The sequence below is a fragment of the Simochromis diagramma genome, unplaced genomic scaffold, assembly GCF_900408965.1.
Source record: "Simochromis diagramma unplaced genomic scaffold, fSimDia1.1 OVJJ01000410.1, whole genome shotgun sequence".
NCBI classification, from domain to species: Eukaryota; Metazoa; Chordata; class Actinopteri; order Cichliformes; family Cichlidae; genus Simochromis; species Simochromis diagramma.
The window spans coordinates 112351-124365 of record NW_024387237.1 but is presented as its reverse complement, the minus strand read 5'-3'; the positions used below and the strand labels follow the sequence as shown (position 1 = coordinate 124365).

The window sequence follows — 12015 nt, the reverse complement described above, 5'->3', positions numbered from 1 at the left end:
TTTTTTCCAAATCAGTTGTCAATTTGCACTTTGTTCTTCTTAAATCTCCGACACTTGTGTTACATAACTTTCTGGCAGTACTACCTAACTCTTCGAGCACTGTTCCCAGCATCTGTCATTTTTAATTGGATCCCTTTGACAGTTTTATGAGTCTAAAAGAGTGAGTCCAAAAGTCTGCAAAACTATATATATCAAACATACTGCAGGGTGAAAACAATTAATCCTCCTGACAACTTTGTCGAGTTTGCTGCCAGAGTTGGGCTACTATATCTGTTAAAGAAGGGTTTTTCACAACTTTGGGCAATGGATTAATTTTGTACATGAAGCATGAAGCAGCTTTTACCACTTAGTGTAAACCACTGTGAGTCTTGCTGTCTCTTAAACTGCATTGGTAGAATGGTCTGCGTCTGCTTACTTCTCTACTGTCTAGGTTATATTTCTATTTATCAGCAAATGGGTAAAAATGACTAACATGTCTGAATTGGAGACAACAGGCCCAGGGATTCACTCCCTATCCTGCTTAAGACTTTTGAGAGACTTCCTCAGCTTACATCATTTATTTATTTATTTATTTTTCCTGGACATTTTTATAAAAAGTAATTTTCTATGTCACTATGACACTGAGCACTTGATGCATTTTGCTTATATTCATAACCAGTGTTGGCCAAGTTACTTGAAAAAACTAATCAGTAACTAATTACTGATTACTTCCCCCAAAAAGTAATCCTGTTACTTTACTGATTACTTATTTTCAAAAAGTAATTAATTACTTAGTTACTTTTTAAAAACCTGATTTATCACCTGAATAGGTGATAAAGCGATAGATCTTTCAGCCCAGTTCTACTTTTTCTACATAATCCATCATACAAAATGTAATCAAATGGAAAAGTCTCTTTTTAAAACTTGTTTTATCAGTTTTAACCTTTTAACTTTATATATCAAGCAACAATTTAATTATATGCAACATTCTCTGACTGGAAGAAATTAGTTTAACATTTAAAGCTATTTTCTGCACATTCCAGCACATAAAATAAAATATTTTTTGTGTTTACACTCACTCTTTCAAATAGATGCAAGTAAAACACAGCAGAAAATAAATAAAGTCAAAGACTCAGCGGTCCTGTTGCTCTATTTTCACCTGTAAAGCAGGACTGTGGTAGGCGGAGGTTTACCCTGGTGCAGGTGTGCCGCCGCGGTCAGTGGAAGAATCCGCGAGTTTCTCTGTGAATTTCCCATTACGTCGTTGCGCACTCGGTGCTTGCTTTGAAGTTTAGGGGTTTTTTCCGCTGTAAAAAGAAGTTTTCTTCCCACGCATGATGGACGCTAATGTTTTTGTCACTTTTTATGGAATCAAACTCAAAGTAAGGTCAGTACTTCCACGCTTTAAACGCTGCACGCTCATACTCTCTCCTACAATCGATATATGATCCATTGTTGATCTGCACACAGCTGTTGTCACGAATGTCGCACTTGCTTACGTCACTGTCGTGAGACATTCTCGCAAAAAAAATCACGGTTTTAGTAACGCAGTAACGCAGCGTTCCTACGGGAAAGTAACGGTAATCTAATTACCGTTTTTGCAATAGTAATCCCTTACTTTACTCGTTACTTGAAAAAAGTAATCAGATTACACTGCCCATCTCTGTTCATAACATCAATCTGTGGTTCTTTGCTTACTGTATCACTGCTTATTATTCATCTCTGACTCTCTTCCACAGCATGTCTTTGTCTTGTCTTCCTCCCCTCAGCCTAACAGATGGCCGCCCCTCCCTGAGCCTGGTTTTGCTGGAGGTTTCTTCCTATTAAAATGAAGTTTTTCTTCCCACTGTTGCCAAAGCACTTGCTCATAGTGGGCCATATCATTTTTGTGGGTTTTCTCTGTAGCCTATGTATTATTGTAGAGTCTACTGTACAATGTAAACCACCTTGAAGCGACTGTTGTTGTGATTTGGTATAGATAAAAATGATTTATTTCTGTGCTACATTTGTGTTTTGCATATCTGCTCTACAGACCACTCTGTAGCCACAAAAGGGATAAAAAATATGGACCAACATTTTGTAGCGCTACATGTTTAACAGGAAGTAGTTTCTCTCTCAGGTCAAAAACCAGGAAACACTTTCACCACTCATCACAGACTGACCTGGGAGAACAACACTCAGGTTGATGATGATGGGATCCGTCTTTAGATAGACTCTCTTCCCATGGTTTGTTTCTGTCTGGACAACACGACACTCATATGTTCCACTATCAGCAGTCGTCACATCCTTCAGAATCAGAGACACGTCTCCATCCTTCATCTGTTTGTCCTGCAGATCCACCCGGTTCTTAAAAGATGGATGCTGATTTTCTGGATCAAACTGCTCATCCCGGTACAAAAGGACATATTCTGTGTCTAGGTCACGTCTGCTCCATTTTACAACTATGATATGTCTGTGTTTTGGAGCTTGACATGGCAGAGTGACCGTCTGTCCAGGCACTGCTTTGATGTTTTTTTGGTCTGAGAGAAGGCACAACAGAGCAGAGAGGTTAAAAGCATCAAGTGCAACTGTTCATGTCCCAGTTACATTATAATAAAATTAATTTCACATTTCCTGTCTTTACATGTCAAATCATTATCCAGTTTGAGCGTCAGATCCAAATGAGTAACTTTTAATTAACCTTTTGTGTTGCAGCTGGGTTTTTTATTTTTATCTTTTTTGGGAATAAATTAAGAAATGGGTGGTCAAAAGACTCAATGAGATTTTTTAAACTGGATAAATAAAGGACTAATAAAAAAAGGTCAAAGGTTCTCCTATGAATGTATAAGCTAACCATTTTTTTTGTCCATTTTTTTAAAAATCCTATAAATATGTAATGCCTGTGATATTCTACTCTATTTGTGTGATATGATATGATTTTATGTCACATTTTGAATTTGATTTGTATTTATTTATTTACTTTTTACACAATTTACCAACTTTATATTAATTTGTTAAACATATGAACTCTGTATTCCACAAAATGTGATGTTGTGACAAAGGAGTGTTTAAAGCAGGGGTCTCAAACTCAAGGCCCGGGGGCCACTTGGAGCCCATGTAACCCCTACTGGAGGTCCATATATTGACATGAAGAAATATGCAATTTGGCAATTTGGCCCTTGAAGTTAGTTTTTTTTTGTTAAGGTCGATTTGTTTGTTGAGTCCAAAGTTAAAACAAGTTCTTCAGCCCTTGTAATGTCCTCTCGGTTGCCATAGATATAAAGTATACCCTGTTTTTGAGTGAAAATAAAATGAGACAATAAAATATGTAAATGTTTAGATCATTTCGACTATTTGACTAACCACAGAGTGCTATATGTTAAACTTTAGTGAGAATGGGTTTTTTTAAGCATTAAAAAAATTTAATTGAAGCTTAATTCAAACATTTTGACACTATTTCTTTATTCAAATTTAAGTCTGATAAAACCTCATTTAAATTAACCTTTACTTTTGTCACGGCGAGTGAGATGAGCCGTGTGGAGATAATGAAGTTGGATCCAAATGCAGGCACTTTGTAAAGGTGAGAAGGTGGTTTATTGAAATACACGGCACAGGGGGGAAAAAGGCAAACGGAGAGAAACTAAACTATACTGGAAACAACTAAACTACGGAACATGAACATGAACATGAACATGAACGACAGCGAGCAGAGGCGGCTGACGGTAGACAGAAGGGAAACACACAGATGAACCAGCAACTACAAAACAGAAGATGCGACTTAAATACACACAGAGAAACACAGGGAGATTACACACAGGTGGTGGACACAGCTGGGAGTAATCAACAAGACGAGACAGAGGTAAAACTGAACACACTCACATGAGACGCAGACCTTCACAATAAAACAGGAAACAAGAGATCACTACACGAGGACGCAGACAGGATACAGAACTAAACTCGCACAAAACATGAGAACAAAAACAAAAACCCTGTGAACAAAACCCCAAACCAGAACCACAGTAATAAAATCTATCGTAAATAATCAAAACACCAGAGAACCCCAAAATACTCCATAATGCAAAAATAAACCCAAAACATAATAAACTCAGAATGCTGGGTCGAACCGACCGAGAACCGTGACCGTTGTTTTGGGGTAAAAAATAAATCATCAGTTATTGTGATTATCGTTAACAATCAGAGTCGGTTGCTTTAACAGATTATCACAGACATCATATCATATGTCAAAGTTGATTTAGTAAGCTGTCTTTAAACCACTTCAGGTTTTTTACTGGCAGCGAATAATCACATCTATTTTTCTCTGGGGTCAAAAATGAACGTGTCTGGTTTGACTATTTATAAAGGATAGGGTATAAAATAACATCCATCTCTGTGTTTCAAAGTTTTATTCAACTTTATTCCAACTCATTACCTGACATTTTTCTGTGTTTTGGCATGGTAGGAACACCAGGGCATGGGTCTTAGTGAAGGCAAACTTTCATGAGAACAAAGGTGTGTCCATATTTGACCCAAGTGCAGGAGGAAGCTGTTAGGTTTTGTATTGTTGATTGTCATTTATGCTTAGAAATATTTACTTATGTATGCTTAGAGTTTTATAATTAGTTTTAGATTGGTAGAGGTTTGATCCTTAATAGTCTGCAAACTTTGTGTGCATTAGAGAGCAGTCTGGGAGCATGGGAGAGGTCGTACCTTCTCTTATTGTTTTATGGTAGGATAAACGTGGCTATATTTGTTTTAGGCTAAGTGCCTTTTGTTTAGATGAACTGCTGGACTTCGAGACCAGCAGGTTTAGGGAAGTCATTTATGGGGTCACACTCTGACCCCACACACACACATACACACACACACACACACACACACACGGTACTCTTTGTTTGTATGTAGACGTCATATGTTAATGACCCTATGCATATTCATGTAACCACAATAAAAGGAGTGCTATGGGGAACCTGGCTGAGAGTCTGACGGGGGTCAAGTGGTGGAACGACACTTGGCTCCAGGCAGGTCTCCCTCATGCATGAGTAACACGAAGAACTTTGCCTACTTGGTGTTCAATGCTTTTGCTGTGTAATTATATTGTCTTCAACGTTCCAGCGAATAGGTTCAAGCTACAAACCTATCAGAAGCTCAGGTTTATTCCTCTGCACTGGTCCCATCATGGACAGCTTTCTTTTTCTGCAGTTGCAGGCCAAGGGTCATATACAGTAAACAAGTTGTTACAGGTATCATTTTCATTTGGAGACCTTCTGCAATGTTAGGGACAACTCGCGTGCCCTGAATGCAGGCCAGACAGTTTGCCATCGTACACTATGTTCCATGTACAGCTGTACCTGGCATCACATACTGCCCATGTTTTTATCTCATAGTTCCCCTGTTTACTTGGGATGTTCTGTTGGACAGAGTCCTCTGAAGGGGACTTGGTGCTCATACAGTCACATCAGTACCTGGATCGTACATCATCAGCAGGAGAAACACCCACTTGTTCCATACACTTCATGGGAGCACGTTTGTGTCATTAACAACGATCTTCTATTGTGTCTTTCTCATGAAATGATATCACTTTTTAGATTCTATGACTAATCTTGTGTCAGTCACGGTAGCATGAAAACTTCCCTACCAGACTCAGGATGTCATAAACTGGCCTAGCAACTTTACTGGATGCAGGGCAGTAAGAATCAACATACCCACATATGGGTACCTAATGTGTACATTTATGTCTGCATTTTCATTTTGTTAAAAATGAAAAGAAAAAATGTTTTCAGTTTTGTCTGTTTGAAATAAAAAAAAATGAGGTTTGAGAATCCTGGTCTAAAGGTTTACTGGACTACTTTTATGTAAACTGTGACAGCTACAGTAGGCTAATATATTCCAAACAGATCCACCATGCCCAAAGATCACTGTCTCCACCCTTACACTGATTACTGACTGCTACATTTTAATGTTTGTAAAGCATGTTAATAACTTCTGCCGATAACCACTGTAACAGAGGACTGTAACAAAGGGCCTTCACAGACAACGTTACAAGTTGAATAATGATTACTGATAAGCATCCTCAGACACAGTTCGCCCGCGGAGCTTTCCTGACCTGGCAGGTCACACAGCCCCCTTAAACACACTTTAAAACATCAGTATGAAGAGAATTCTTAGTGATGTTATTTTATAAATCAGTTATTTTGTAAATCAGGAAACCCAGTTGTCTTTAAAATGTAATCTTACCTGCAGAGATAAACAGGAAGCAGACAGAGAATAAAGTGCAGCAGAGTAATACAGAGGTTAAAGCAGGCATTTCCTCTTCATCTGAAAGTATGAAGACTTTCAAATGCTGGCAATATTGCACAATAACTAAATATCTGGGTTTAACTTATGTCTACATTAAGCTAACGTTTTTAAATACAGCTGAAAGTGTCTGAATGTCATGACACTTGTTCCGTTTTTGCTTGTTATATTTGCATGGTAACAAATGGGTGGAGCCATGAAAACGCTCCTCAGGCTCCGTATTTCATACCTGAGCTCTTAGGCCTGAATGATGCAGGATTTACTGTGTGTGCATTCATATTGCTCAGAAAGTCTGAATTTTAACTTTATTGAAACTTTTTACCAGTGCAGATCTTTATTAGTAAAACCAGTGGCCCTTTTTCTCAGATATGTCTATAATACATTCAATATTTTTGCTAACATGGCATGATTTCCACCATGCAATCAGGACTGTTTTTAATTTAACGTTGCCTGGGCGCCTAAATATAATCAGTCCAGGTTTTTCAGCCTTGATCCTTCCCTGCATACTTTGAATGGCCCGTGAAGATGATGAATCCAGTTTACTGTTCACTTCCCAGGCATCTTTCAACTGTACATTCCTTTAGAGCCGATCGGAGCAGACACGCTCTGTTTTGCGTAACTATTTTTAAATCCCAGTAGCACTGCAACCACGTAAGCTAGCGCAAAAATTTTTTTTGCATATGAAACCGGAGGAGTTGTACTTACATCTTATGCCATCAGCTTGTCCTAGGTCACGGTTTCCTTCCACATAAAGCTTCGCAAAAACTGCATAAAAAGCACTTGCAGCAACAAATACATAATATTCCAGAAACACGCTTTACCGATCCGATCAGCTGTTCATAACACTTCCTACTTGGAATAGACGTCAGCACGAAATTTTGCATTTCTGCCATTACCTTCCCGAAACCGGAAGTGACGTCATTTTCGCGGAAATGTAGTCTTTTTTACTATCAGGCCCTCAGAGCCTATACTGGTCTTTTTAAAAGTTATGTTTGACTTTATGACTTTCTGTGTCGTTTCTGGGATGCTTAGGACTCATATTGCACTGCTGGAAATAGTTTATTTTGATACATATGCTGCTTTTTTGCAAATTTGCAGTATAAATTTTATTTTTGTTTTTCCTGCAGTGTATAAAAATTGGTGTATTTCAAAAATAAAACTATGAAGACACTCAAAATAAATTTCCTGTGGTGGGAAACTATTTTGTGCAACTTTTTTGTATTTACAGTTTTGAGGGATAAGCCTCTTAAATTTCTCTAACTACAAATATATGTTAAAAAAGCAAAAACGATTTTCAATTTTTTTTGTAGTTTATTGCACTTTTTTTCAATTTATGTAATTACTATGCACTTAATGAATACATATTATTAAAATCTGGGCTATAATGGTTGTATTGATGTATAGCAACTTGAAATGCTCCCAAAAATGGCTCCACAGCAGGTAAAAATATAATATAAGCTCTGGTGGACTTGGTTCTATGGTAGGTCTTATTATTTGCAAAAGAAAATTCTCATATTCTAAATTTTACAAAAGTCCTCGATAGTGTAAAAAAATGTTGTTTTTGATATTTAGGTATTTGTGTGTTTGTCGTAAAGTTCAATAAAGAGCCCAGTTCCAAAAATGAATTTTATTTTTCTGGCAATTTAAAAAAAAAAAAAGACAAGTAACACATGAATCTTGACAGCACCTTCTTTTCAGACCGACTCAGAGTCATACTGAACACAAAAGGTGAATCTGCCCATCTTCTCTACTACCCACATGTTAAACGGGTTATGCCTTAATGAGCCCTGTGGTAACATGAGACAAACAACAAATATATAACCTTAAATTCATATATGGCTGCAGGAAAATAGGTCATAATAATTAAAGATATATATAAATAATATTAAAATAATTAAAGATAATTAAAGAGGAGTTTCTGCTGAGAATAACTTTCACAAGTTGTGACTCATCACTTTGAATGTGACTTAACTGTCACATAATCCACAACAACACTGCACTAACTGGCTTCAAATTTATATATAAAATGTATATACTATATTCCAGTGTATACTATAATAACCTTTGCTACATTGTTGTGGGAAGCATTTGAATTAATTAAAACTTTACTAACAGCATGAATTCATTTTTTTATATAGCACCAAATCACAAAAAGAGTCACCACACGGCACTTTATATTGTAAGGTAGACACTACAGTAATACATACAGAGAAAAACACAACAATCATATGACCCCCTATGAGCAAACACTTTGGCGACAGTGGGAAGGAAAAACTCCCTTTTAACAGGAAGAAAACTCCGGCAGAACCAGGCTCAGGGAGGGGCGGGGCCATCTGCTGCGACCGGTTGGGGTGAGAGAAGGAAGACAGGATAAAGACATGCTGTGGAAGAGAGACAGAGGTTAATAACAGATATGATTCAATGCAGAGAGTCTGTTAACACACGGTTCAGTAAGGACAGATCATTAGAAAGAATTAACATGATTTATTGATTAAGAGAATTTAGATAAAAGTTTTTTGTTGATTAGACTCTGATGGCTTGTCTTGGCAGAATGGAACCCCAGCTGTGAAAGGGATTAGAGCAGAACCCCCCCGGAGTCTAGATGCTTGTGGTGGAGATCCAGGTGGCTTGAATGGAGCTTGAGTAATGAGAGGTGGAGATGGGGAGGAGGTGGGTGCTATAAAGGCGTCTGCAAAGGAGAATGACCAATGTGCAATAAGATTTAAACTACGCGGCATGAATGCTGATTGGCCTGGAGAAGGTGATTGGACTAGATGACACAAACAGTTTGACAGGGTGGGGAAGTGGAAGTGATACAGCTTATATTCAGCAGGCACCTCAGAGCTGAGGGATGTGAGAGGCCATTCTTTATTAAACTTGCTTCATTGAGTAAGAAAGGTGACTGAAGAAGAAACACTCAGCGCAACATGGGAATCCATCCAGCCGTCCACACCTATTGCAGCATAGCTAAGGGAGGATTCAGGGTCACCTGATCCAGCCCTATATGCTTTAGGAAAAAGGAATATAATTTGTTTAGCCTAGCATAATAACTGGAAACTGGTTGAGCAGCTAGCTTGTCTGTATTCAAAATTAAAGATAAAGATCAGCTGTACCTGGGCCTCCTTGTTCTGATGATTGTTTGCCCATAACTGATGTTTTCAGGTCTCACTGCTGAGTCCACTGAATCAGTCACTGCATAATAAAATACATTTAATTTAGTGAGGTACAGCAACTGCAAATCTATACTATTATCACACACAGCTATAGGAACTATTAATTTACTTTCTGCAGCATTAAGAAACAATTAAGTGATGATGTTTACAAACTGCATCAGCTTTTCAGAGTTTCCTCCTCTAAACACCTGCTGTTGACCACAAAGCATTGGGGGGCATTTCTGAGAAAAAGAAGCTGGACGACCACAAAGCTGCCATCTTGTTTCAGTGCAGCCGGAGATACTTCACCACAGAGCACAAAGCAAACACTTTCTCACAGCATGAATAACATTATTAACAAAGCAGCACACACTGCAGTGAGAGGTCTGATCAGACTGACAGCAGGAAGTAGCTGCTGTGGTTTTACATGCAGAACTTCAAAAATAATTCATGCTTTAAAGGACAGTTTGAGAGGCTGGAAATGAACAGTTAATGTTCTGTCTTTAATGATCTGTCTTTTCAGTCTCTCTGTTTATGTCTTATAATAAAAGTCAATTATTCCTGATAATAAAGCTAACAGCTAGTGTTAGACAGATAGATTACAGACACATCTGAGCTGCTTTTAGTGATTATCGGTTATTTCTAACATTATTGAATATCCTGTGTGGTCTCTGCACACATCTTTCATCTATTTATATTCCTACCCTGTTTATTCTCCTGCTGTAACTATGTGAATATACCAAGTCTGGAACTAATAAATGCCATCTTATGTTTTATTCTCCATAAAACACAGCAGTGAGTCCCACTGGTAAACTGGCAGATATGTTGATGCATTTCTGTGAACATAAATAGGAATGAAGTAAAAAACGTTTAACAAATTATTTTTACTAAGTATTTTCTGTCTGACCCTCTGTCTCTAAATCTAGATCAGCTGGTTTAGGAAAACGAATTAATTGTGATTGTAAAATAAAGATTTATGTGTTCAGCTGGAGCCACAGAGCAGAGAAACAGGAAGTGTTCTTGGTTTAAGATACACTGTAACAGAAAAAAAGGAACCACTAAACGTTATAACACAAAATCAGTTACACTTCAGGGATGTCAAACTCTGTGTACATCTTCTTTCCCTTTTTTTATTTTTAAATAAACAGCTTTAAAACAGGATAGCATTTAAGGAAAGTATGAGTGAGGGTGTTTAAATAAATTAAAACCATGTAACAAGTGTTATGTGTCTCTGCCACGGTACTGGGTCTATGACCCAGTGTTTTGTGTTTGCTTAATTTATATTGCTTGATTATTTGTGATTCATGGCTTTGGTTTCTTGCTGGTTTTCTGTGCATATTATATGTCTCTATATGTCATGACTCTGAGTCTGCGTCTTTCTGAATGTCTTGTGCTTCCCGTTTTATTTTGATAGTCCTTGTCCTATGTCAGTGTATTCTGCTCTGCTTCCTTTGTCTCGTTATGGCAGATCAATTCCAGCTGTGTTCCCACTGGTTCCCCGTCCTCTGGTCGTCCTGCCTGTGTATTTAAGCCCTGTGTTGTCCTCTGCTTGTTGCTGGTTTGTCTGCTTGTCTTCCTCTGTTGGTCCCTCTGTGTTTCAAGTTTTTCTTAGATCTTTGTCGCTGGTCGCATATTCCTTGTTAGCTTTCCCAGTTTAGGTTTTTCTTAGTTTAAGTTATAGCCATTTCCTGGCTTGGTTTATATGTTGCTTTCCACTATTAAAAAAAAAAAAAAAAAAAAAAAAAAAAACTCACTCAGTAAGTTGTAAATGCCTGCTCACATCCCGGTTCACAATCCTCTTTAAACTTAATCTTTTCAAATCTCTTAGACTGAGTTTCTGAAGTGTTTTTTTTTTTTCTTTCTTTCTATCAGAAACAGGATGCTGGACGACTGCAGAGCTGTTAGCTTCAGTTAACCACAGACCACAAACACACAGTCCAGCCCACAGTGAACAACAATAAGTAAGCACAGAGTTAAACACATGATTACATCTGAAAAAGATCAAATATTACAAAAAATAAAAACTTGAACATTGTGAATTCCAGTTTTGATAACACTAAATCAGGAAAATGTTTGTTTACTTTTCCTAGAATCCACATTTACTATACGTCACTATATACTTCTGATCATCCCTCACATACTCTATAGTGACCTTAAAATCATTAATCATATAATTAAAGTCAAGATCAGGCTTCAAAAACCTACATCTGATTCTGCACTCATATTAAATTCAGTTTAAGATACAGATACAAGAAGCAGAAAATGTCAGAGAAAACATCTTCATAATAAAGACTGTCATCACAATGTACATGTATGGCCTCACTTCAAAACTGGGAAACTGCACTGAAGTCCTTCTAGAAGCAACTCTTATTGCTCACTAGGTTTTGGAAATTATGTCCCTAATCTGTGTGAAGTAGTGCGTTATACAGCTTCCATTGAGATTTATTTATTTAGTGGCAATTCAACAGTAATTTAAATATAATTTCTGCTGATCAAACTGAAGTAAAGAGATACAAATCTCAAAAATAAGCAGATGCAGTTCCTCTATTGTCCTCTTGAAGCATCAATAGTGAGTCAGCCCCCAAAGACTAACAGAATTAGTTCACTTTAG

General features: G+C 37.5%; 1 protein-coding gene across 1 annotated transcript in view; it reads right to left on the bottom strand.

Annotated features, from left to right (window-relative positions):
• Positions 1-6367, bottom strand: part of LOC120746965 — a 253809-nt gene extending 247442 nt beyond the window's left edge. The window contains exons 1-2 of the mRNA XM_040052548.1: positions 6193-6367; positions 2142-2498 (exon numbers count right to left, since the gene is read on the bottom strand). Coding sequence (XP_039908482.1) covers positions 2142-2498; positions 6193-6262 — 427 coding nt within the window. The 5' untranslated portion in view covers positions 6263-6367. The remainder of the gene's footprint in view (positions 1-2141; positions 2499-6192) is intronic.
• Positions 6368-12015: the final 5648 nt, after the last annotated feature.